The 27,109-nt window shown below is 39.5% G+C and overlaps 1 protein-coding gene across 6 annotated transcripts in view; it reads left to right on the top strand.

The window, feature by feature from the left end:
* The window catches only part of APP (amyloid beta precursor protein), a 284,812-nt gene that overhangs the window by 151,474 nt on the left and 106,229 nt on the right, over window positions 1-27,109 (top strand). For 2 of the 6 annotated variants that reach the window (XM_009451357.5, NM_001013018.1), the window contains exons 7-8: window positions 19,661-19,828; window positions 22,425-22,481. The exons of 2 other annotated variants lie outside the window; for them this stretch is intronic. In XM_009451357.5, the coding sequence (XP_009449632.1) occupies window positions 19,661-19,828; window positions 22,425-22,481 (225 nt within the window). The remainder of the gene's footprint in view (window positions 1-19,660; window positions 19,829-22,424; window positions 22,482-27,109) is intronic. 2 more of the 6 variants (XM_009451769.5, XM_009452222.5) reach the window with 1 other exon arrangement.

Raw genomic sequence — 27,109 nt, 5'->3', positions numbered from 1 at the left:
ACCAACTGTGGCAGATCTGGTCAAATGAACTTGTTAGCCTGATGCCTGTAGCAGGGAAGGACAGCTTTTCAGGGCTTCTCTTCTCGAAACCTAAATGAAGTGTGAATACAAATTACAGCAGCTAGCAGCCTGCAGTGGGACTGAAGTCCTTGTGATCTCCATCAAGCTGGCTGTTTATATAACAGTTAGTGTCCATTTACTGAACATTAGATTTTGAGCACCTGCTTGGTACAAGCCATTTTGCTAGGCCATGTGGAATGGATGATGAGCACACACAGACCAGCTAACCCTAGTGGATGTTAAAATCTCTTAGGAAATAGAAGTCAAAGAAGTACAAAGCCATCTGTGTTATAAGAAATGTGAACACAGAACCTACCTCCGAGAGTAAGAGGGAACTTCTGGATTGATCAGAGAAGGTTCCATGGAGAGCATGACATTTGAACTAGAGCCAAAAGTGTGGGTGGGTGGTGTGTCTACCAATGGATTTTGCTGTAGAGTCATCAGGACTAGCAAAACAAATGTGGTGCCATGGAAAGGCATATTTAGGAGACAGGATTGGTCCAATTTAAGCTAGAGCAGATGTCTTTTAGGTTGGGACCAAAATATAGAGACCTTCAATGCCAGGCTGGCAAAGATGGGCATTAACTGCAGGTGATTAATTAACAAATATTAATTCAGAAGCTACTGTGCGCTGCAGATTTTTCCAGGAGACAATGAAGAGATTTTGTTTTGATGCTAGTACTGTTGAGGTAACAGGTGAACAAGGAGTGACATCAGTTATGCAGTACAATGAGAGGATGCCACATAAACTTAGGCCCATATTCTAGAACAAGACAATTTGCTTGAGATAAAGTGGTCTCATTATCGTCTGCATTAGTCCAGTTCTTTTTGCTTGAGTTTTGCAGGTAGCATTATTTGATATTAAGACAGAACACAGAGATGTTGTATTATTTTATTTCCTGTAGAAAGACGAAGGCAGTTAAAAGAATTTCATAAACAAAACACTCCAGGCTAAAGGCAAAAAAGAAACGAACCTTAAAAAATAACAAGTTAATAATTTTGTTGGCAAGAAGAGCAACAAAAGCAACCTTCTGAAGGCAAGATACCTGGTCATTGAGAGATACCAACTGTTAATGCCCCAGAAATAGAGGAATCTTTAATGCAGGTCCATTCATTCCACCTCAAACTCCTGAACAAAAGCTCTAATTGAGGCAAGTCTTCCTGGGAAAGGGGGCCTAACAGAAACATGTTATGGTCAGTTGTGCCCATGCGAGATAATTTTTTTGTGCTTGTAGCTAATTCCAGTAAAGAAGTAGATGTTTTAGAGGGTAACGTTAAAGGGGTCAGCTGCAAAGAGTCCTTTTCCTCCTCCTCACTGTTACAAAAGGTGACTTGTGGTTCTTCCCTAATTGAGAGCAATGGCAACGCCATAGGTGATTACTCATTTTGTAAAACTCTAATTACAAGTAGGTTGCTTCTGTGTTCAACATAAAAATTAGAAGTGACTTGCAAAGATGAGATACTGCAGGGAGGCTTACAATCTTGTTTTCAGTGTTAGTGTTTCAGTACCTGGAACAAAATGTGATTTACAGCCATCCTTTCTAAGAAAATTGTCATCATTACCAACATATTGCTACTGATACCAGTCCTTAATGTGCTTCATAAAAAACTCCATAATTTCATAACCCATTAAAACCGGAAAGAAATGGAGGGAAGAAAAATAAGACATTTTTAGCGTAGTCATAATCTTCTCTGCCATATTGTGTTAGAATCGATGATACCCAAATGAGAAGATGTCTGTTCTCTGTTACTGATTCCAGTAGAATAAAAGTATTGTTTAAAAGTAAGCACATCCGCTGCACTCCAGCCTGGGCAACAGAGTGGGACCCTGTCTCAAAAAAATAAAAATAAAATAAAAGTGAGCACACGATTGCAAGATCTATCTGGTTTTGGGGGCTTATTGTCGTCTTTGGTTGTTAAAAAAAATACTTGGATATTATTGGTTATTGGTCTAGTGGAATAAGCCATTACCGATTTGAGTACAACAGTGGTGTATTTAGATACTTGCTCCTAATTTTCTGTTCTTCACGAAGGGATTGTACTTCAGAAACCAGAGATATCAGGGTAGTTTTGATTGAGCCATAAATTCTAAATTCTGATTGGACATGGGTATTGTAATAAATGGCATAATCTTTTATTTAATCTAGCCAATTGTGCCTGTCCAGAGGAACTGGACATTTCTTCCTTATGTTCATTTATTCAGCAACTATTCGTTGTACCCCTGCTGATGGCTAGGCTCTTTGCTACTGTGGAAGGCATCGTGGGGGCAGAGCAGACAGCATTTTACCTCCTGGGAGACTGGCAGATTTTTGAAGCCTTTGTTGCAGATATAGATTTTCACGGTCACCACTCTTGCCCTTTAATGTAATTTAAATTTTTTTTTTTTTTTTTTTTTTTTTTTTTGACACGGGATTTTGCTATGTTTCCTAGGCTGGATTCAAACTCCTGAGTTCAAACCTCAGCCTCCCAAGTAGCCGGGAAAACAGGCCTCTTGTGCTTTAAAGCAGTGATTCTCTGTCTTTAAACCTTGTAACTATGCTGTGTGGTGGAAATTTTACTTCCCCATTTAAAGCCAAGATCTCTAAGGCCAAGAATTTATTTTTATTTTTATTTTTTTTTGAGATAGAGTCTCGCTCTGTCACCCAGGCTGGAGTGTAGTGGTGCGATCTTGGCTCACTGCAAGCTCCGCCTCCCGGGTTCACGCCATTCTCCCGCTTCAGCCTCCCGAGTAGCTGGGACTACAGGTGCCTGCCACGATGCCCGGCTAATTTTTCTGTATTTTTAGTAGAGTCGGGGTTTCACCATGTTAGCCAGGATGGTCTCGATTTCCTGACCTCATGATCTGCCCACCTTGGCCCCCCCGCCCCACAAAGTGCTGGGATTACAGGCCACCACGCGTGGCCGAAAAAAAATTTTTTTAATTGGCCTGCGCTGGGTGCAATGGCTCATGCCTATAATCCCAGCACCTTGGGAGGCCGAGGCAGGCGGATAACGAGGTCAGGAGATTGAGGCCATCCTGGCTAACACGGTGAAACCCCATCTGTACTAAAGATACAAAAATTAGCCAGGTGTGGTGGCATGCGCCTGTAATCCTAGCTACACAGGAGGCTGAGGCAGGAGAATCGCTTGAACCTAGGAGGCGGAGGTTGCAGTGAGCTGAGATTGTGCCACTGCACTCCAGCCTGGGCAACAGAGCGAGACTTCGTCTCAAAAAAAGAATAAAATAAATTGTCCTGGGTCACATAACTGGTTAAGTGATGAAATCAGAATTTGGACCTGGATAGGCCAGGATATTTCTGCTACACTCATGTCAAAATTACACTTTTTATTTTCTTTATAAACACACACAAATTCATTTCAACCTGTGTTCCCTTGTAAATGCATATACCTTTGATATAGGCATATATTCATCTATTATTTTACACTGTGCATTTCTGAATTTTTAGAATTTTTACTTGAAGTGATCAGGCTGGCGCTGTGGCTCACGCCTGTAATCCCAGCACTTTGGGAGGCTGAGGTGAGCAGATCACCTGAGGTCAGGAGTTAGAGACCAGCCTGGCCAACATGGTGAAACCCCGTCTTCACTAAAAATACAAAAAAATTAGCTAGGCATGGTGGCGCATGCCCATAATCCCAGCTACTCAGGTGGCCAAGGCAGGGGAATTGCTTGGACCTGGGATGCGGAGGTTGCAGTGAGGTGAGATTGCGCCACTGCACTCCAGCCTGGCGACAAGAGTGAGACTCCGTCTCAAAAAAAAAAAAAAAAAAAAGAAAAATGATCAGGGGTCCACAAGTAAGAGTAATGATCAAGGGTCAGCAAATTGGGGCCAAAAATAGCCTGTTTTCCTGTTTTCTACACAAAAGTTTTATTAGGACACAGCCCATCCCATTTGTTTACAAATTGTCTTTGGATGTTTTCATGTTTTGGAAGTAGAGTTGAGGATCGCAAAAGAGATTGTGTTGCCTGCAAAACTGAAAACATTTACTATCTGGCCTTTTCAGTAAACATTTGCTAACCCCTGATTCTCACTATAAGACAGTGACTGTGAAGTTCTTTCTATTTCACATACTGCCATATCAAGTTGATTTCTTTTGAGGTAGGGTTTGTTTTTTTTTGGTTAGAGATAGACTAGTATAGTGTTTGAGAGAATTTTTATGACCTTGGGCCAGTTAAGTAACCTGTTTTTTATGTGTGTAGTGTAGATGGTAATGTTATCTTGCATGTTTCTTGTAAGAATGACTTTAGGTAACTTACGTTAAACACTTACCATCATGCCCAGTAAGTGTTCAATTTACAAACTCAAGCTGTCCAGATTCAAATCTTTGCCTTACAAGCTACTAACTGTGTAAATTTGTATAAATCAAATAACCTTGAATCCTCATTGCTTCTCTTTGTAAAATAGGGATTAATAAGACCTATCCAATATTTAACTATTTTGTGAGGATTAAATTAATTAATTTATAGGAAACACTTTGCATAATTCCTGGTATACAGTAACTGCTCAATTAACCTTAGTTGCTCTCTTAGTTATGGTTATAATCATCATTCCGATCCTCCATTGCATTTGAAACATTAGCAAACTAATGTTTAGTACTAATGAGGAATGTTAAAGGTAAACCAATAGGTTGACTTTTAATTATAAAAGGCATAAATGTGACCTATCCATATCTATTGGTATAATAAAGCTGATATTTAGAGAGAACATTATGTTATGATTAAAAGAAACATTTCTTGCTTAAATTTTTTTTGTGTGTGAATATACACTGTATATTGAAATATCTGCACTTAAATTTTAAATCCAGCTGAAAATTGGATAAGATAGTATTAGATGCCACTGCATTTCAAGATAGAGTTTTATTTCTTGCAGGTATTTTAAACCTCGTGGGAGTTCTTCTGTTAAGTGAACAGATAGAGACACTGATACAGATGGCTCTTTCACCGTCTCATGTGATGATAAAAACTGAAAGGTTTGATCTGAATATTGCTTATATTGGGCTAAGTGATTGACCTTGGCAGAATTAAATTATTTTTCTTCTTCTGGTGACAATTAATCTGGGAGAAGTACCATTTGATTTATTGCTATACATTTCACCAATATCCACAAGGCACTTGTAGGTACCAGACATGGCATGGGTTGCTGGGGGCACAGAGATAGGAACAAAGTGGCTTGCTCAGGTTGCTTCTAGCCATGTCTGCATTGTCCTTGAGAGGGATGAGTCTCTCAGGCCTGCCTAGGAAGGAATTTTGGCAGCATGGAGAAGAGAAAGTGCTCAGCCCGGAACAAAAGTTTTCACCTACTATGTTGCAGAGAAATTGGCATATCAGTAATTATAAAGGAAGAATAGGGATTTACTGGGTGATAGAGCACCAAATAGAATGAATGCAATACATACTTGAAGTAAATCAGAGTAGCTTGTATTGATCTCAAGGGGAGAAGAAACAAAGCTTAGCTTAATTCTCATGCCTCTGTTGTTTGTAATGGACATGACACTTACAAGGTATCCTATAATTCACTAACGGGATTTTTACTTATGATTAATATTTAACTCTCCACAAAGCTTGGGGTAAACTGTGAACTTAACTTGCTGTGAACCCGAATATGAACTCACATACTTCAGTTGGAGGCCTCAGTAGTAGCATGCTGTACAAAAATGAAACTGAAGCTCCAGGGAGTATTTGGGAACAGGGCAAAAGGGTAATGGCTCCTCCTTATAGAGCAAGCCTCGGGCCTTTACCTTTGTGTTTTGAAGATGGAGAGGATGCACTTCTACTCTTCGCCCGGGTTGTAGCATGCTTGCTAATGATGTCGAGAGAACTAGTGTCAGCACTGACCATAGATGTGACAGGCAACAGCCTGTTATTTTGTGCCCCATGTCATGGCAGCCATTGCTTCCGAGGTGTTTGATACACACTTTGATAGAGGCAGAGTGAAGCAGGACATTGACAAGCATCTTTCTGTGTGGTTTAATGGTCTCAATCTAGAAAGCCCACTGAGATAATTAGGTTGCTTAAAATGTGATGAGACTGGGGAATACAGCCATATAGAAGTGTGTGAGAGAGAGAATTCAGTGGTTTAGTATATTCACAAAGATACACATTTGACACCAGCCTGGGCAACATAGTGAGAACCAGGCTTTACCAATTAAAAAAAAATAGAATAACAGAAGTAATCAGTGAAAGGCATTTTAATACAATTATATCTAGATTTATTAAAAATAAAATTTTAGTCCAATTTAATCAAAGGCCAGAAACTAGATTTTTAAAGAATATTAGTCTTTCTCATATTTTTCCCCAAATCAGTTGCTTTAAAAAAAAAAAAAAAGTGTGCAGATGCCTCAGGCACAATAACTGTACTCAACTCAAGAATTTGCAATTAAGAAAAAAAAAATCAAACCTCAAAGAAGAAATCCAGCAACTCAGAGGTTCAGGTTCATTTAAACATGCATACATTTACACGGGCACACTTTTTTTATTTTGTTTTGTTTTTAAGATGGAGTTTTTGTTTGTCGCCCAGGCTGGAGTGCAATGGCGCGATCTCGGCTCACTGCAACTTCTGCCTCCCGGGTTCAAGTGAGTCTCCTCTCTCAGCCTCCTGAGTAGCTGGGATTACAGGCGCACACAACTGCGCCTGGCTAACTTTTGTATTTTTAGTAGAGACAGGTTTTCACCATGTTGGCCAGGCTGGTCTTGAACTCCTGACCTCAGGTGATCCACCTGCCTTGGCCTCCTAAAGTGCTGGCATTACAGGTGTGAGCCACTGCACCCAGATGGGTACACCTTTTTGTTTGTTTTGTTTTGTTTTGTTGACATGGAGTCTCAGTCACCCAGGCTGGGATTCAGTGGCACGATCTTGGCTCACTGCAACCTCCGTCTCCCAGGTTCAAGCAATTCTCAATTCTCCTGCCTCAGCTTCCCAAGTAGCTGGGACTACAGGTGTGTGCAACCACACCTGGCTAATTTTTGTATTTTTGGTAGAGATGGGTTTCACCACGTTGGCCAGACTGGTCTCGAACTCCTGACCTCAGGTGATTCACCCACCTTGGCCTCCCAAAGTGCTGGGATTACTGGTTTGAGCCACCGCACCCAACCGGGCACACGTTTTCAGCCAAGCCATAGGTCTGATTAAGTACAGTCAGATTCCTTGAGCAGGTTACAAAGCTGTGGATTTGAATGGAGAGCTTTAGTTCCCTTGCAGAACAAGTTTCCAAAAGCAGAGTGGGTTACAGCCTAACCAGCTGCTTCTCTCAGCCTTTAACCATTTTGCCCTCCTGAAAATTCATCTTTGGTTTCCAACCACCTCTTCCAATATGCCTGACTTTTTGTGATTCTGTTAGTAGAAGAGTAAAAAGTCAAGGGGAGGCAAGAATGAATGAATCTCATATAAAAATGATGCTCAAGAGAATCCCTTAATTTTCAAGACAGCAGCCCAAATTGTAAACATTGAGACTTTTACAGTGTTAAAAAAAAAGTGTTTAAAGGCCAGGCATGGTATCTCACACCTGTTATCCCAGCATTTTGGGAAGCTGAGGCAGGATGATCGCCTGAGCCCAGGAGTTTGCAAGCAGCCTGGGCCCCATAGGGAGACCAAAAAAAAAAAAAAAACTGTTGTGCTGGCTGTAGTGTCACAGGCTTATAGTCCCAGCTACTCAGGAGGCTGAGGTGGGAGGGTCACTGGAGCCCAGGTGAGGTCAAGCCTGCGGTGAGCCGTGATCTCACCACCACACTCCAGCCTTGGTGACAGTGAGACCCTGTCCAAAAAAAAAAAAAAGATTAAGGCAGAGGAAATGTTAAAAGTTACGCTATATTTAGTTGATAATAATGGTAAGACTGTTCAGGTGTTTTAACTATGAGAGTAGGGTTGCCTCTTTCTTAAATTTATATATGTTCTTATTGGGTATAATTTCTAGACAGAATATGCAAGTATCACAGAATATGGATGGCAATTTTATGTTGCTTGCACGTGACTTTAGGTTCTTGATGTTTCATGATAGGAGCAAAGAAAGGTCTTGCTTGCCAATTCTTATGATTGCATCTGTTCTGGAAATTTACTAGCATTTGTTACCCAGGATTTCTGAAGTGCTGGTGACTGCTGCCCAGTAGTCTTGGTGGGCAAAGTTAGTAAAATGCATCACGAATCCTTCTGGTGTTTGCTTGGGCTATGGCAGGGTTTCTGGACCTTAGTACTATTGATGTTTTGGGCCAGATAATTGTTGCGGATGATTGTCCTGTGCATTGTAGGATGTTTAGCTGCATCACTAGCCTCTACTCGATGCCAGTAGCACCCCCAAGTGATGGCAATCAAAAACGTCCCCTGGGAGGAGTAGGGGATAGACTCTCTCTGGTTGCAGAACACTGGGCTATGGTGTTGAGATCTGCAGTGATGAGCAGCTTTAAATATGTGAACAGAAGCCCAGGCGTGGTGGCTCACACTTGTAACCCCAGCACTTTGGGAGGCTGAGGTGGGCGGATCACTTGAGATCAGGAGTTTGAGGCCAACCTGGCCAACATGGTGAAACCCCGTCTCTACTAAAAATATAAAAATTAGCCGGGCATGATGATGGGTGCCTATAATCCCAGCTACTCGGGAGGCTGAGGCAAAGAAATCACTTGAACCTGGGAGGTTGAGGTTGCAGTGAGCTGAGATCGTGCCATTGCACTCCAGTCTCGGGAGACAGACTGAGATGCCGTCTCAAAAATAAATAAATAAAAATAAAAAAGTGAACAGAGAAATACCCGTGCAATACTGTGTCTCATCCCCCAAAGACGGAGTCTTGCTGTCGCCCAGGCTGGAGTGCAGTGGCACGATCTCAGTTCACTGCAATCTCTGCCTCCAGGGTTCAAGCGATTCACCTGCCTCTGTCTCCGAGTACCTGGGATTACAGGTGTGCCTCACCAAGACCAGCTAAGTTTTGTGTGTTTTTTTTGTTTTGTTGTTTTTTGCTCTTTTTTTTTTTTTTTTTTTTTTTTTTTGAGACAGAGTCTCACTCTGTCACCCAGGCTGGAGGGCAGTGGCACAGTCTTGGCTCACTGCAACCTCTGCTGCCCAGGTTCAAGCGATTCTCTTGCCTCAGCCTCCCAAGTAGCTGGGATTATAGGCACCTGCCACTGCGCCCGGCTAATATATATATATATATATATTTGTAGTTTTAGTAGAGACAGGGTTTCACCATGTTAGCCAGGCTGATCTTGAACTGCTGACCTCAAGTGATCCGTCCATCTCGGCCTCCCAAAGTGCTGGGTTTACAGGCATGAGCCACCAAGCCCGGCTGGTCTCATTTTAATGTAAGCTCTAACTTCTGTATCACTGCTTTGCACATTGTAGATAACCAGTGAACATTTTTTATTGTATAAGAAAAAGTAAAATAAAAATATGCCAAAGCAAATATGATAAATACACATTTAGTAAGGTAAAAACAAGTATTTGATAAAATGTGTAATGTAGTCTAGTAGCTTTATTTAGAAACAGAAAACAACATAAAATGTTGACTTGAAACATTGCGTATGCATATTTGCCATGTAGACAGTGAGATATGGAGGTAAACTGCTTTCCTAGTTTTTTTTTTTTTTTTTTTTTTTTTTGTTCAAAAGGAATTCACTCTCCCCTTGTCCACTGTTATAAAATAGCAAATGGTGATTAGCATCTGTGCTGTAACCAGGGACACTGCTGTTCCCAGCTGGAATCTGTAGGTTCTTTGCCTGCTAGAGATTGTGACAAGAAGCCAGTTAACATGGAGAGGTGGACATGCTCAGTCTTCCCCAGAAAAGGACGTGAAACAGTAGGACCATCCTTCCAACCCATGACCTATATCTAGAGGCATTCTTTTTTTCTTTTTTTTTTTTAAACCGGAACAGAAATATCATCTAATTCTTTCTTTACAGAGAAGTGGTATAAGGAAGTACATTCTGGCCAGGCACGATGGCTCATGCTGTAATCCCAGCACTTTGGGAGGCCGAGGTGGGTGCATCACCTGAGGTCAGGAGTTTGAGACCAGCCTGGCCAACATGGTGAAACCCCTCTCTACTAAAGATACAAAAATTAGCCGGGCGTGGTGGCACACGCCTGTGGTCCCAGCTACTCGGGAGGCTGAAGCAGGAGAATCGCTTGAACCCGGGAGACGGAGGTTGCAGTAAGCCGAGTTCACTCCATTGTACTCCAGCCTGGGTGACAGAGCGAGATTCGTCTCAAAAAAAAAAAAAAGAAAAGAAAAAAAAAGGAAGTATATTCTAAGCCCTTGAATTGATCTTGGCTTTCTTCATTATTTTTACAAGTAAAAATAAAAACTTTGATATTTCTGATGTTCTGGGATATTATAGGAATGATACCACTTGAATTCAGCTTTCTGAGAAGTCTGGTATTTTCATAGTCTTAATATGAGTAAGAGAATTATGATCTTGGTACTGGATCTAAGGCAGAGGTATCGAAGCTGTTTTAATGTTGCTTGAGATAGGACAGAACTTCAGAGTAAAATAAATGTGTATAGACAATCTGTTCAATCTGTTCAAATTAAGTTGTTGAGCTGTATATTTGAATCTTAAGACTACTAATTTTGTTGTATCTGTCTTTTCCCAAATATATGTGTACTTCTTTTAATAAGCCAAAACCTGTGCAACTTTTACTAATTCTTCCCTAACTGGTTCTTTTGGAAAATGATTAAATCTTGTGTCTCACGTTTTGACATATCTATTGCATTTAAAAGATAAGGTTGATCATGCTACTTCTCAAACTGAGATATCCATTCGAGTTATCCAAGGCCCTTGGAAAACAATCGTTGTTGAGTCTGTATGGGGGGCCTGAGTCCCAGGTGGTGTTGACTCTGCTGGTCCGTGGATCTATTTTGAGTAGTAGACTCTAGTAGCATCTCCTGCCTTCCATATGGTGCAGATTTGCAGCATTGAGACAGGAAGTAAGAAACTGAAAAGGAAAACCATTCTTACCTTTGGTGTTATTGTTCTTGGTATATTACAGATACCAACAAGTATGAGGCAATCCTGAGACATCTACCTACTGAGCTTTTCTTTCCTTAAATTCACACCTCAAGACCAAGGAAACTGAAAAACTCTTACAGTCTCCCTACATGTGTTCACTTGTGCCCCTATTTCCTGTTATTAACATGGTAGTATAGCCAACTCCTGCTAGGCTGTAAAAGCTAATTATTACAGTATAGAGGAATTTTGTAAGCCATAGCCATTAGTAGCTTGAAATACCAATGGTGGGAGTATTTATACCATGGCAGTTGGCATACACTGTAACTCAAAAGTGTTCTATTTGTTTGCTTTTCCAGACAGTGCCAGTTTCCCAGCATACTCCTGTCTCTCATTCAGTAAGAAAAAGCACTTCCCCTTATTTTCCAATACAGGACATGATATCCCAAGTTTTGAGCTTCTTGTTAATAGCCTGTTGCACACTAACCACGCAGCTCAGCGAAGAGCAAGTTTATTCTCATAACAAACAGGAAACAAAGGTTTAGGAAAAACCACAGTGGTACCCTTTTGTGAATGTTCCCTAACACCGTCACAGGAGTCCTGATTAGTCTAAATACTTTACAAGTAAATCTCCTTCAGGTGGCATTTTATAAACAATCTTTCATCATGGAGAGATGAGAATTGGGTCAGGTATAATTAGAATGACAGATGTATTGGCTAGCCTGAGAGAATTAACGCGATTCAGTGAAAAGGCTAGCCAACTGCAGATATCTTCTAGAGACTTCCGTGACAAATTAGCACCCATCCTCTTGTACTGAAGCAGTGCTTTCATTAGCATGCACAGCTGTTTGCATCATCTTTGTTTGTATTTCAATCCATATTTGGAGCTTAAGTGAGATTTGTCATAAGACTTCAGTTCAAGCTTGCTTGCCTAATTTTACATGCTTCTATTTAGTAAAATATAATTACTAGGTCATAATATTTGATAATTTATTGCCTTATTAGAGTAATTTTCTAAACATGTTTTTTGATGACTGCTTGCTACTACGTACAAGCACTTGATAAATGTTCTTTTCTATTAAAAGTACATGGTTCCAGAATTGGGAAAATCACGTTCTTAAAAAATAACCAGTTTTCTATTGTGTTGACTTTTAAAATTTTTTCATCAGTAGAATCAAATGCAAATAATGTCTACTTATTTTTCAACAGAATACAAGTTTGATTTTAATAACTTAGGCTCATGAAATGTCACCACGTAGTAATACTTAGAATTACAGCAATAACTTAGGCTAAAAAAATAAAGTTGTTATAAACTACATTGAGCTCAGACAGATATATGTATTAATTATGTAAACATTTATATAAAATGTATATAAATTGTATGTTGTATTATATAATTATATATTGTAATATATAGTATATAATATATAATTTATAAATATAATATATAAATTATATTTATAAATTATAAAGTTTATATATAATATATTATAATCTAATATAATTATATTTATAAATTATAACGTTTATTTGAAATATTGAAGTTTTGTATACTTAGTGGATTTTAATACTTATGTCGTTTTCATTTTATTCCACTGTTACATTAAGGAAGTAACTTACTACAAAAATAAATTATATTTGTCTTACATTTGCCCTTTTTACTCTACTTAAAATTGGAGAAAAAGAGTTCAAGATAGGGGATTTCTGTCAGAAAGGAGAAATAGTTGTATTATGTGAAGTTTAAGTAGATATTCTTGTAGAGTATGGAGAAAATAATGCTATAAAATGTTGCCTTTTAAAAAAAAGTTCAGAAAATATAGTTCCTAGCTCTCTCTAAATGACTAGTTTGATTGTGACTGCTTTCCCAAAATTTGTAAATTTAAAATTTATACATCACATGGAATATAGTTTTATTTCACATACATTCCAGTAGGCTGAGAATACTTGAAATTCAATGATTAAAAATGAAATAATAATAACCAGCTTTGCTTTATTCTAAAACCAGCTTTATTCTTTATTTACCACTTTATTTACAGCGAATTATTTGCTAATCTGTTAACTTTGCTTCATAAGAAGGCATTATAATTATCGTACATTTGAAAGTGGAGATTTTCTCCCCATTCTGGTTGCCAGTTTCACAACTGTGTTCATTCTAAATTTATTAAAACATGTAAAATTAGCTTTCTAACCTTGGTTGTCCACAAAGAATTTCACTCCAATTTGAAATATCTATTCAGAACTAATTTTTTGTGGTTGAGCATTATTTTTTGAACAATGAATTGCATAATCATTTTGTATAATCCAGGGAGCTCTGGCTTAGATTCTGTATTATTTTGTGTTATATTGATTTTTAGAAAATGGAATGTAGCGTTGACACGAGCACAAATCTCAGCAAGGGCCTACCTTACAAAGATAAAATGCATGGAGTTTGATGAGAAGCACATAATTTTGCTTTATGTTTCGTATACACCAGCATTTCAGTGTAGTAAATGGCATTTTGTCTTGAAGAGTGAGCAGAGTTGTTACAAAAGAAGGCATAATGCCTCCTTGCCAGCACAGTTCAGCTAAGTGAATATCAGAAAAGCTATTTGTGATCTTGAAAGTGTAAGAAATTCAACATCAATAAAGGATTGTGGTTCCTTAGATAGCCATGTAAGTCTTTGCCTATGTTTCTAACATTTCTATTTAAGAAATATTCTTGCTTTTATTTTTCTGAACAAATTTTCTCCATTATTATCTCTGATATTTACTTTGAACAGAAAGGTGGATTGGAAATCAAAAAATAAGTTTGATTTCAAAAATGATTTCAAAATGTTAGTTTTCTCAGTATTTTACATTTTGAGAAGAGAACAAAGAAGGCAGATGAAGAGTTTTTTGTTTTTTCTTAAATTTGTTTTCTTTTCAACTTTATTTTTAATTGACATAATAATTATATATAGTATACATTTTGAAGATACGGTTTTAATTTTCACAGGAATCTTATTTGGGTTTAGTTATATAAGGTCTAATTTTGCATCCTCTACATTTAGTGGCTGATTTATAAATTTCCACTGAGTGATAATAGTAATTAATGTGAAACAGGTTTTTTGCTGATGTTTTTAGAAGTTTCAGTAGATTAGGAAGGAAGAAATTATGCTATTGAGAAAAATAGAAAATGTAAACATAAGCATTTGAACTCTCTCTTGAGATATTTTTATCTTCCATGAAACTAGATGCGGCTTATTGAAGATGTGTTTCAGGTCTCAGTGCTCTAAAACGCTTCTACTTGGTGAGCATCTTGATTGGTTAGATCTCTTACTAATATCCCATTGCTAGAGAGGGATGTAAAGGAAATTTTCTCAAACTGAGATTTCCAAATCTTCCAATCTCTGAGTCAAGTAAAGAGACAAGGTTAGAACTCTTAGGCAAACTGAAAAATCAATATTCCTATATTATTATTATTTTTTTCTTTTTTTGACACCAAGTCTCACTCTGTCGCCCAGGCTGGAGTGCAGTGGCACTATTTTGGCTCACTGCAATGTACGCTTCCCGGGTTCAAGTGATTCCAGTGCTTCGGCCTCGCAAGTAGGTGAGATTATATGTGCACGCCACCATGCCGAGCTAATTTTTGTATTTTTAGTAGAGACAGGGTTTCACCATGTTGACTACGTTGGTCTTGAACTCCTGACCTCAGGTGATCTGCCCACCTCGGCCTCCCAAAGTGCTGGGATTGAGCCACCATGCCTGGCTTCCTATATTCATTTTTTTATGTGGGCTTTTTAAAATCTTTTCAATAGCAAAGACTTGACACCAACCCAAATGTCCATCAATGATAGACTGGATTAAGAAAATGTGGCACATATACACCATGAAATACTATGCAGCCATAAAAAAGGATGAGTTCACGTCCTTTGTAGGGACATGGATGAAGCTGGAAACCATCATTCTCAGCAAACTATCACAAGGACAGAAAACCAAACTCTGCATGTTCTCACTCATAGGTGGAAATTGAACAATGAGAACACTTGGACACAGGGCGGGGAACATCACACACCAGGGCCTGTTGGGGGGTGGGGGGCTGGGGGAGGGAAAGCATCAGGAGAAATACCTAATGTAAATGACGAGTTTATGGGTGCAGCAAACAACATGGCACATGTATACCTATGTAACAAACCTGCACGTTGTGCACATGTACCCTAGAACTTAAAATATAATAAAAAAGAAAAAAAATTAAAAATCTTTTCTTTGAGACAATTGTAGATTTACATGCAGTTGAAAGAATTAATATAGGCCGGGCGCGGTGGCTCACGCCTATAATCCCAGCACTTTGGGAGGCCAAGGCAGGCGGATCATGAGGTCAGGAGATCGAGATCATCCTGGCTAACACAGAGAAACCCCGTGTCTACTAAAAAATACAAAAAAATTAGCCGGTGTGGTGGCGGGTGCTTGTAATCCCAGCTACTCAGGAGGCTGAGGCAGGAGAATGGCGTGAACCTGGGAGGCGGAGCTTGGTGAAGCCTGCAGTGAGTGGAGATAGTGCCACTGCATTCCAGCCTGGGCAACAGAGCGAGACTCTGTCTCAAAAAAAAAAAAAAAAAAAAAAAAAAGACTTAATACAAAGAGACCCTGCATAGTCTTCACTCAGTACAGTATCACAACTATTAAATTGACATTAATTCCTTAACACTGCTTTAACCCAAGTCTATGCTGCTGCTTCTCCGTGTTCACTTCTGAGAGGCACTGGCCATTTCTTGTGTGCTTATTCATACTTTGTGTAAAAGCATTAGCATCATACATCGCTGATGCTGACCCTACCCTCAGTCCCAGCTTCTCCCAGAGTAGGCTAAGATTCTCTTTTCTACTACATGGAAAATTGTTCTGGAATAATAAAGGGTTAGCAAAAAAGTCAGAGAAAACAAACAGTTGCATTCCCTTTCCCTGTAGTAGAGTAGGAATATAATTATGAGTGATAGAGGATACGTTCCATTCCTTTCCCAGTCCTCTCCGAAGTCAGCTTCACTGCTGTAGGAAGTTGCTATTCTCATTATTTCCCTGAGGGAAAGTGTTGGGAAGTGAGAGGTGAGGTGATGGGGAATCAGGGTTGCTGACAATTGGGGGAATTATAACGAGAAGCTCTTTTTCACCAGGAGAGGGGTTGCATGTTAAGAGAAGGCCTGTCTGCTCATCCTCCATGTCAGCAGATGAGAACCAGTTGGACAAGGTAGCTGTCTCTTAGAGATTGAGAAGTAACAAAAGCACACTGTCAGTCCTGTTCTTCCAGCCTCACATACGTCTTCTCTATACATTATGTATTTGACATTAAATTAACATACACTGTTACACCCATTCCTGACCGCATTATCTCAGGTAGCCTTTTGTATTTGAGTATTGTGGGATCTGTTGCTATTGCCCATGATGCCCACTTGGACTCCACCAAGGCAGTGAAACTCTTGGGGGCCATTCAAAGTCAAGAGTGCCAACTGCCCCTAACAGGATTGGGAGAACCAACCAACACTCCCCGAATAGGGACTAACTCACTCTTTTCTTGGCCTTTATGAAAGGAAGGAGTTAAGGCTCTTACAGCTGTAGACTCCAGCAAGAGTTGTAGGCTCAACGTGTAGCTTATACTATTTACTTAATTAACATGTAAATGGATTTTGAGTTCTGAATGCTTGTTCTAGTTGATTAGGGCTCATTTAGCCTGGCTTCTACGAATTAGCTATAACAAATGGTTTCATAGCTGTTATAGAATGAGGCAGAAGGAAATAAAATGAATGTAGCATTATGTTTAACTAGTGGTATAGGAAAATGTTAATATAATGCCATTTAGGTTCTGGACTGGGGAGATTGTGCCTTTATCATAAGTAAGAAATTGTTGCTAGGTCGCACATAAGGGCACATATTTATCATGAATCATCTCCTTCGATCATCATTCTTTTATCCCATTACTTGACTTGCACCCATCCAAAATTCTACCACTTTTATTTAATATATAGACTCATAAAGACAAGGTTTGTGCATCTGCAGAGCTGTGATGTTCACTGCGAGGCCCGTGGCACACATCTATAAGAAGACACATATTTGGTACTCTAAGATGATACTTTTTTTTAATGCCAAAACGTGAGGGTCAGCATAAATTGCCAAGGCATGGTGAATTTTGTTGCCAATGCTCCCGTGACTATGGGGTGAAGGGATTCTGTGCCTCCCTTGGTAGCAGTGACCACAGTGCTTGCAATCCCAGTGCCAATTCCCGGCACAGTGCAGGCTCTGGAGGCACTGCTGCCTTGCAGTCTTATTGGAATTAACACTGCCTGAGTAAGAGATTAATAATGGGTATTGTTGTGTCTTAGAAACGTTAAAGAGCATGTAACATGAATATGTACACATTGGTGAAGGAGATACAGAGAAGGAAAGCAAAGTGAAGCTGTAGATGTTTGTTACAACTGAAGGTAAGCTCTGGGAGCAGAGACCACTGCTGGCTATAGTTGATGGGATCCTCACATCTAGGCATGGCTTTGAGCTTCACAGGCCAGAAGCTGCTCTGTCAGTAACTCAGAGGGGATATGGTCCCTAGAACCAATTCACTTTTAATAAATCAGGGTGCCAGTCCTTTAATTTTGGAAGATAAATAAAATTGCGAAGTAGATGGGATACTTACGTCAACAAGTTGGTTGGGTTTCATCCTATAAGAGTATTGTGTACAGAAATCCAATTTGCTTTGGGAGCATGGACTTTGAAAGCAGCAGTACTGAGTGAGATGGCCTTAATGATGGATGATAATGAGGTTGATGCTTTCGTAGCCACGTTTCCATCTGAAAACCACGTGAAGAGTGTCAGATCATCTTCATGTCCATTGCATGGCGCATTTCTCCTGCGGAGTGTTTGACACCTTCTGGGCTTAGTGCTGACTGTCCCTCCTGTTGACATCATCGTGATGGTAGCAACCTCTGGTTTTACCAGTACTTTATTGCATCTACTGAAAGAGCAACGTGTATAGGGAAGTAAAACAATAGTTAATCCCCATTTGTATTGACATTGTGGATCCTTGTCTTTGATTGGCTAATTAGAATCAATCTGTTGAAGGACCAGTGGCAGTGGCTCACGCCTGTAATCCCAGCACTTAGAGAGGCTGAGGCAGGTGTATCACTTGAGGCCAGGAGTTCAAGACCAGCCTGGCCAACCTGGTGAAACCCCATCTCTACTAAAAATACCAAAAAATTAGCCAGGCGTGCTGGTTCAAGGGTAATCCCAGCTACTTGGGAGGCTGAGGCACAAGAATCACTTGAACTCAGGAGGTAGAGGTTGCAGTGAGCCAAGATTGTGCCACTGGGCGACAGTGCAAGACCCTGTCTCATAAAAAGAAAAAAAGAATCTGTTGAATATTCCTAGCTTGGAAGTAATGGGTGATGCGTGGCTTTCATCTTTTAGAAAGGTGTTTTTTCCTCTGTCAGTAAAACTAAGAAGACATCTGTGTGTGCTAAGGCGTCAGTCTAGCAAGGGCAGGGCACAAACCCAGAGAGAGAATTGGGCTGTTGTTTCGCTTCCAATAAAAATGGGATATACGTGGGAAGTAGAGTTATAATTCTACTCAGGATTGACTTTATACATGCAATTGGATGGGTCAATGATTGACTTTGAGGCAATCAGGGATGAGTGAAACTGATCTTGGAGAGGGTGGCAAGACATGTTGACAGGTAAGATGTGTTTTAATGTATAACAGTGCGTGGTGTGTATTAATCAGTTGGAGTTGATTGACTGCGTTTTATTGTTTGGAACATTCCTGCCCAAGGGTCAGGTAAATATACAAAATATACAAATAATACAGATTTTTAATACATAAATATCAATTAAGTAGCATAATTAAATAATACATTGTTATAGTTGTACTTAATGTGTATGTAAATATATACAAATGATACAGATTTTTAATATATAAATATCAATTAAATAGCAGAATTAATAATACATTGTTATAGATGTACTTCATGCATATGTAATTAAATTATTAATGTATAATATATAAATACATATTTTAATGTACAAATAAAATGGTCTTAAATCGGAGTTAATTTAAGACCATTTATATTAGTACATATCTTAATATACAAATGAATGGTCTTAAGTTAATGTCATTGAGTATAAGTCACATTTACAGATATGACATGTGTTTCCAGATAGTCAATGGACAGACAGCTTCCAACACTGGAAAACATTCAAAATATATGCAATTAATTTTATATTTGAGTTAAGGCAATCATTTATTAAGGAAAGCAATCAGATGTTTGTGAGGGCTTAAACTTTCGCTTCATAACCAAAGCAGTTTCCTTACATGAAAGTTGACTTCTTAAAAAGAGAAGTTTATTTTTTATAATGGAGAATTGTTGTGATGTGCAGACACCTTCCGTCATTTCATACTCATCTAAAAGCAGCCAAATGATCTTTTCACCTTTGGCCGGAATCCTTTTGTTACTACCGAGTCCTGCACTCATTAAACCAGATGAGAGTGCATGCTCCGAGAGGTGTAAATCTCTAGTCCTGGTGGCCAGTTAAATTCCTCAGTAAATGTTTGGTAGATGCTGCCTAATAAACCAGTCCAGGTTGCCACTGGGAGGATTAAAAGAAGTAAACATGTATACACGAACAGAGAGACAGTGCCTTTTCATGCTAAATGTGGTTCCCCACATCTCCTCTGATTAGAGGTGTGCTCTGAACAAGCCGAGACGGGGCCATGCCGAGCAATGATCTCCCGCTGGTACTTTGATGTGACTGAAGGGAAGTGTGCCCCATTCTTTTACGGCGGATGTGGCGGCAACCGGAACAACTTTGACACAGAAGAGTACTGCATGGCCGTGTGTGGCAGCGTCAGTAAGTGGACCCTTCTTCGAGCCTGGCCACCTTTCGTCTCTCTCGCCACTGACTCTGCTTTTTGTAACAGATTGATTTTCCTGGTTCTTGGGAATGGGCCTGTTGCTACCACTAACCACATTTCTGTCCACTTCTCTAATTGCTCAGAGTCTCCGCAGTATGTTCAATCATGAGCACACCTCTCCGTCTTTCCCTGATAAAGCATGGCCATGGATGTGTTCTCTTCCTAGCTGTAGCACATATGTCTTGCAATCCAGAGGGACTTTTGAGTGCTTCTCTTTTAAACAAAGCTGGAGTGGCTGTTTTGTCTTCTGCAGCCAGCCGTTTCTGCAAATGCATACTTATGTGTTTGTCTGTGTACATATGTGTTCATGTTTATGCATGTGCACTACCTGTGCAGATACTGTCTACCACTGGAAGCCTGGCTGATGCAGCTTGAGTTGCATTGATAAGGTGTATGGCTGTGATGAATACCTTTAAGTTGATTCATAACATGTCTTTTATTGTGCTGATGAGGGAATGTGATTGAATTGAGCTCATGCATCTCAAATGCCGGAGGGTAGAAGTGCCCATCTTGCCCCCTCCGAGCTCAGCACACAGACATTTGCCAGGTCAAACTTCTGCTGCTTCTCTTGAAAGTAGAAGAAAACTTTCGACTTAACGTGAGAAACTTTCAGTGACATAAGGCTCGAGGAACATAATTTTCTTTTTTTTTGTTGTTTTTTTAAAGACAGGGTCTCATTCTGTCTCACAGGCTGGAGTGCAATGGCGTGATCTTGGCTCACTGCAACCTCCGCCTCCCGGGTTCAAGTGATTCTCCTGCCTCAGCCTCCCCAGCAGCTAGGATCACAGGCACATGCCACTGCGCCCGGCTAATTTTTTGTATTTTTGGTAGAGACAAGGCTTCACCATGTTGACCAGGCTGGTCTCGAACTCCTGACCTCAAGTGATCCACCTGCCTTGGCCATCCAAAGTGCTGGGATTACAGGCGTGAGCCACTGCGCCCGGCCAGAACATAATTTTCAAAGTCTTTCTCTTGAACATTAAGCTTTTCATAATTCCGGGGGGTAAAAATATGAAGTCATGATGACTTAAGTGCATGATGAAATTTTCCCCAAAGAGGTAATTCTCAGGAGGTCCAGTACCAGATGTGAGACTTCATGTCGTTAACAGACTTCCAAGTGAAATTCCCAATTGTGCTTATTTATTTATTTATTTATTTGTTGTTGTTGTTCATGAGTAGGAAGTATGAACTACTCAAGAAGTAATTATTCAGCTCAGCTTGATAACTAAAAATGAAACTCAATAACTGTGCATTACTTTTTTGAGAGACTCCTGCCTAATTCTCCGCTGTGTTGCAAGGGTGGCAGCCACATTTCCTGCCTGAGATTCCTAGGGATTATATAAATTGTTTTGCAGCAAGATCTTAGGATTAAGCAAAACAACAGAAGGACCTGCACCATTAATACCCCCACTGTAAAGGAGCCCAGGATCTAAGAGGAATGTAATGGAAAAGCTCCTGTTGGTCTCCTGCCATCGCCAGTGAATGAGATGACTGCTTCAGTCCCATGTGTGAACAGGTGTAGGAACTGGTAACCTCAAGGGCTTTTTTTTTTTTTTTCCTGGCTCTGATTGGATGATTGCAGCTTCTGGCTCAAATGACTCCCTTCTTCAGTTTCAAACAAAGCAGTCAATTAGGTCAGGTATTGCGAACACAATGGAGAATTCTGTTGCCTGCAGCCTTTGGAACAAAGGCCTTTTGTTACAGTGATTCTCACTGGTTTAGCCGGTGGGAGAGGTTTCCTGGCAGATTTGCAACTTTTTTCTCCCTTTCCCTGGGTGGATTCATTTTCTGAAATATCATATATATTTTTTGGTAATAAGAGATTTATTTGGTTTTAATTATTAGCAGTGATGAATTTGCTTCAAGAGATTAAAATTCTCTCCACCTCACCCCAGTACTGCCATCCCTTCCCCTAACACTCTCTCCCTTTGATCACTTTGGGCTGGGAGTGACCAGTGGGCACCTGTCCAGGTGTCCTGGGTGGCACACAGTTTGCTGAGGGTTTTGCAAAAGGTCGATGCTCCCAACAGAGATGTATTAGATGAGGCTAGCTATGCCTGATTTTAGAGGGGAAAGGTGACAGAATAATGTATGAAGAAGGCAAAGGCTGAAGATGAGTTAGATGGGTGGACAAGAATAAGTAGAGAGTATAAGCCTCAGCAAACAGCCAGAGCCGAGAGCCACATGCTGTCCTATGAATGAGTGAAATAAATGGAGTTTTTGTGAAAAAATGCATCGAAGGGAATTGGGGATATTTGGCACAAAAGGAGCAAGAAATCCTCTTCTGTGAAGAAACCTGCTGTTACTCGGATATACTATCAGAGACAAAATATCCAGCATTCTCAAATGTTAACTTCTTACGAAAATAGATCTTATGTTTATATGTTCATTTTGGTTTTGTTGGAGGGACCAAACCTAAGTGAGTGATTTTGTTTGTTAGGTTGTTTTTTTGTCAGTGGACTCGTGCATTTCAGCCATCATTCCCATGTTTCTCTTTTTGTTTTTAGTTATGTTCTCTTATTTTTTCCATAGTGTCCCAAAGTTTACTCAAGACTACCCAGGAACCTCTTGCCCGAGATCCTGTTAAACGTACGTTGTCATTCACCTGAGGGAAGGGAAGAGGGGAGGAGGATGCTGCTTGGTTCACATAACTCCAGCATCATCACCTTCTTTGCATGGTTTTGTGTTTCTTGAACACCTGTCTTGGTAAAATGTTTCTTCCCATTACCTTGCTTGTAATTACATCTGATTTTGCCAGACAGCTTGAGATGTTGGGCTAAGAACATCATTGACTAAGTTTCTTCTATTTCTGACCAATTTCCTTTTTATTTAGTCTGGTTTTATTGAATATTATATGGACAACATCATTGTATTGTATTTGCCATTACTATTTTATTTCCTAAAAGCTATCAGTGTAACTGAGAGCAGGCTTAGCCTCTCACTGCTTTTGCAGAACTGAAGAACAAGGGCTAGGTGCAGTGGAAGGAAAGTGACTTTACTTAGCAAAGCTAGCAATGGGGAAATGGTGCAGACTCCTGCCTTAAAGCAACCAAATTTTGGATTAAAAAACAAAGGCTTAAAAAGGGGAGCTTGGAATGCAGGGCATGAAGGAGGGGTGAGGAGGTGCTGCTATACAGGACTTGTTCCAAAGACTTGAGTTATTATCCAGTTGGATAAGTGGGCTGGCGCATCCCGCACAATCGGGTTGTAAATTAACTGCAGCCTTGAGGTGATCTCCTGATGAGGGAGAATTCTGAAGGTGCGTAAGTCAGTCAGTGGAACTTCTAAGCAAGCGTTAATAATTTTAATAATAATTATAAGCGTAATTAGATAACGGAAGCGCTGTGCAGGGAGTGCCTGGTGGGAAGAAAGCAAAGGTTACCATTTCATTACTAAAACTGGAAGGAAAAGAAAGGAAGAAAGAAAGATCTTTAAAATAGAGTACTCGGTTACATCAAGATGCCATGATTTAACAAGAGACTATAATATATAAGTAGCTTGTTTCCTCAGAAAAAGTACTTAATATTCATGTATTGTAGTACATGGACTAATTCGTACACGCAGATTTCAATTTATGTGTGTTATAAGACCCGGTTTCAACTTTAGACATGAAGGGTCACTTTTAGACATTAGGAACCCCTCTTTCTCCTCTCCCAGAAGGCATAATGGTAGGTTAGAGGTGCTCACCTTCTGACTAGGAAGTAGAGAGAGAGCCTCGTATAAAGAAATGCATTGTTCAACCACTGCAGGCCTTACTTACAGTGTCTTATGTTTTGTTTTTATTTCAGTTGTAATATCAGACGAGTTTAGTTTTAAAATGTGGTTTTAGTACTCATATTTGAATTTGGATTCCATCCAGAAATAGATTTATCCAGTGTTAGGTTAGGGATGATATATGCCATTTATGCTTATGATTGCTGGAAGAAGAGGCACAATTTCAGTTGTAACTTAGGTATTTTATAATTAGCATTTGTGTACATTATCCTGAAAAAAAAAAACCCTCATCTCAAAACTGATGAAGCCAGTTATCTTTTTTAAAGATGATAAATTATAGATGAAGGATTAGGTATTTTAAAAAAGACTGCATCCTAAACTATAAAGTTTTTTAATGGCCTCCATAAAATATTCAGAATAATTCACATTATGTATAACTTTTGAAGGATGTGGTTTGTACTGCTGCAACATAAACGTTTCTTTTGCTATTGTGAAAAAAGCATTTTTCTCTAAAAACAATGTAAGTACAGCAAGTGGGTTGACACAGACTAGGAAAAAGCTCTAGCTATTCCACTATAGTGTTGATAATACATAGGTACGCATGTTGAGTTGCATTGTACCGAGCATTTTCACAGATCATTTATTTTTCTTCAGAACACTTTGTGGGCATTTTCCTCATTCCCTTTGTACATACGAGAAAAAACGAGGCTTCAAGAGCTTAGTGACTTGTCCCAAGCCATCGAACATGGCAGGACCAGGCTTTGAAACCCAAATGACATTTTGGCCGCACTCCACACCAAATGGCTAAGCATTTGGTTCTGACATTGTTTTGCCGGTTAGTGAAATCACATTTGCGATTCAGAAGCACATTTTAAGAATACAGAAAACAGTGAAAAGAGGATGAAGAATGTTAACATTTTTTCCTAAATGCCATGAATAGAGCACGCATCAGTAAATTAAATGTCTTTACCATTCTTTTATAAAACAGTGATTATTTTTCTCTTGTTTCATTTTAGCATTTATAAGAATTCTATTTTTCCATTTTTAATAACTGATGGAAACAAGCATCATTGTTTGATAAATTTATTTTCATGCTGTACACGTAACTACCACTTTCATCATCCACTGTTCCAAACAGATACTGAAAGTCTCTTTTGTAATTTTCTCCTTCCCAGTAATTTTCTCCATCTACTTGCAGTGTATTGGGGATCCTGACACCTTTCCATTCTAGGAGGATGAAGTGATTTGGGCAGCTATATTTTCTTGTCTACCTACAGAGACTATTCAATCACAGCAAGTGAAGGGTTTTGCAGTGCTAGTACAGACAGACAAGGAAAAAAACATATAATTTCTAGTTATTTATAGCCTGTGCAGCTATGTGGTCTTATTTATAGCAAACTGCACATTTGATTTGAAAAAGTCATGGTCATCTGGAAGTCAAATTCAGATGGCAGACTCAATTCAGAGAAAAGGAGCTGAACTAGAAGGTAAGCAAGCCTGTTAGGCTGGGCAACTTGGACTTGACTTTGCTCCTTCATCAATCTAGAGCCAGTTGGATGATATTTCTGCACAAAGGTGGTTGGTTTTACAGGTTGCTCAGTCTAAGCTGCTTCTAGTCAAATAACAAATGTGAAAGGAGATAGAAAAAGCTCTTCAGTTGAACTGATAAAAGATTACACTTAGGGAGAAAATGTATGATGGTTTGCATTATAAAAACAATAATTTGCCATAAATCAGGCATTTCTAGGTTTCAAACTTTTGTCATAAAAACCAATTTTGAGCATTGCAATTTTAGGGACATATTTTATTGTTGTTATTTTAAATAAAAATCTAAACCACAAATATAAGGCTGAGAGCTTTCATTTTATTCGTGAACATAGGAATTCAAATCATTAAAAAAAAAACCCCTTTCTCATTTGGGATAAAGAATCTTATGAGAGCTGAGTTAATTTCTGACATTAGTTTTGCACCTGCCCATTTGGGCTTAGGACAGTGCAAAAAGTTTCACATTTAATCTTCAAAATATAGTATTTGTAGACAATAAAATTATATAAATATTTGTTGATTCATTTATATTTTAAATATGAGAGTGTGACCATTTTTTCTAGTGCTGTCTCCATCAGACTGCATCCCAAAAGGCAAACAGACCAACTCCTTAATGGCATTTAATCTCTCAAAGAGCATCATGCCAATTTTTAGTCAGCAGATTGCACCATGTGATCTGGCCAAAGTGTGACCCATCTCAGGCTCCTTCATTTGTGCTGACATGTGGTACAAACAACTAAACCAAGGTTTCTCAACCTCAGCACTATTGACATTTTGATTCAAATAATGAATTTTTAGGAGTCTGTCCTATGCATATAGGGTGTTTAGCAGCACCCCTGGCCCCTACCCACTAAATGCCATTAACACAACTCCAGCTGTGATAACTAAAAATGTCTCTAGACATTGCTAAATGTGCCCAGGGGGTCACATTCTGGTTGAGAATCCTGTTCTAGAGTAGTAGTTTCCCCACATCTGACTCAGAGATAGAACTCTCCTGGTGTAAACACGTGTACTTTCCACAAATCTGGGGGCATGTTGAAATGTTAGAATGTCAGCATCATCCAATTCTCGACAGATGTTTGAAATTGAATTTGTTAGACTATCGTCCAAGCTCTCAATATTTGCAAGGTAAAGTGGAAGTTGCTGTTGCTGTCCTGACTATGGTATTGAAGGTCTCGTAGTTTTCCTGCTCTAATGTAAGCTACTGTGGCAGCAGAAGAGAAACCAGCAAATCCCTTAGTTTGAAGTCCATGGTTCACCTGTGCACCACCCCTTTCTCCTCTCTGTTTCATCTTAGTTTCCTAGAATCCCAGGATATGCTGGAGGACAACCATCTGTAGAGATGTCCTATAGTCTTGCTACACAGGTTATTTGTACTTTAGGATTATGTTTATGGCCTTAGAGTTTGTGCAGCGGTGTAGGCCTGACCCCATGCAGGATTGAGGGAGGGAAAAAGATTGATTTCTAGTCACATCAGAATGGTCCAGATGACATGAAACAGACGGGTACACTTACAGAGAATATGAAAAGAATTGGAACTTAACAAGTCAGGCCCCAAGTTCCATCCCCAAGTTCCAAGTTCGTTGCCGCAGAAGCTCGTAATTTTCAAATCGTAGATAACTCACCACGCAGCCTTTCAATGGAATATGCCACCTTAACCCCAGGGTCGTTGTAAAGACAGGAGCCATTAGACAGAAGTCTGAATGCCTAGGCCATTTAATCTTTGGCCAGATTTGAACTATTGTTCTTAATCACACTCTTCTTGTTCTTTTCACTGTGCAGTAGCAAATGTTAGTTCCCATTAGCACATTCTGCAATACCATTGGAACTAAAACTGCCAAATTAGATTGGGCAACCTGGGATTACACTTTGCTCCCCAACCAACCTAGGGAGGGAGAACAATTTTAAAGCATTAAAAGATGTGATGGTGAATTAAACTACATGTCACGTCAGTGCCA

Source organism: Pan troglodytes, chromosome 22 (genome assembly GCF_028858775.2).
Source record: "Pan troglodytes isolate AG18354 chromosome 22, NHGRI_mPanTro3-v2.0_pri, whole genome shotgun sequence".
Lineage (NCBI taxonomy): Eukaryota > Metazoa > Chordata > Mammalia > Primates > Hominidae > Pan > Pan troglodytes.
The sequence above is the reverse complement of the archived record's forward strand: the minus strand, read 5'-3'. Positions and strand labels throughout refer to the sequence as shown.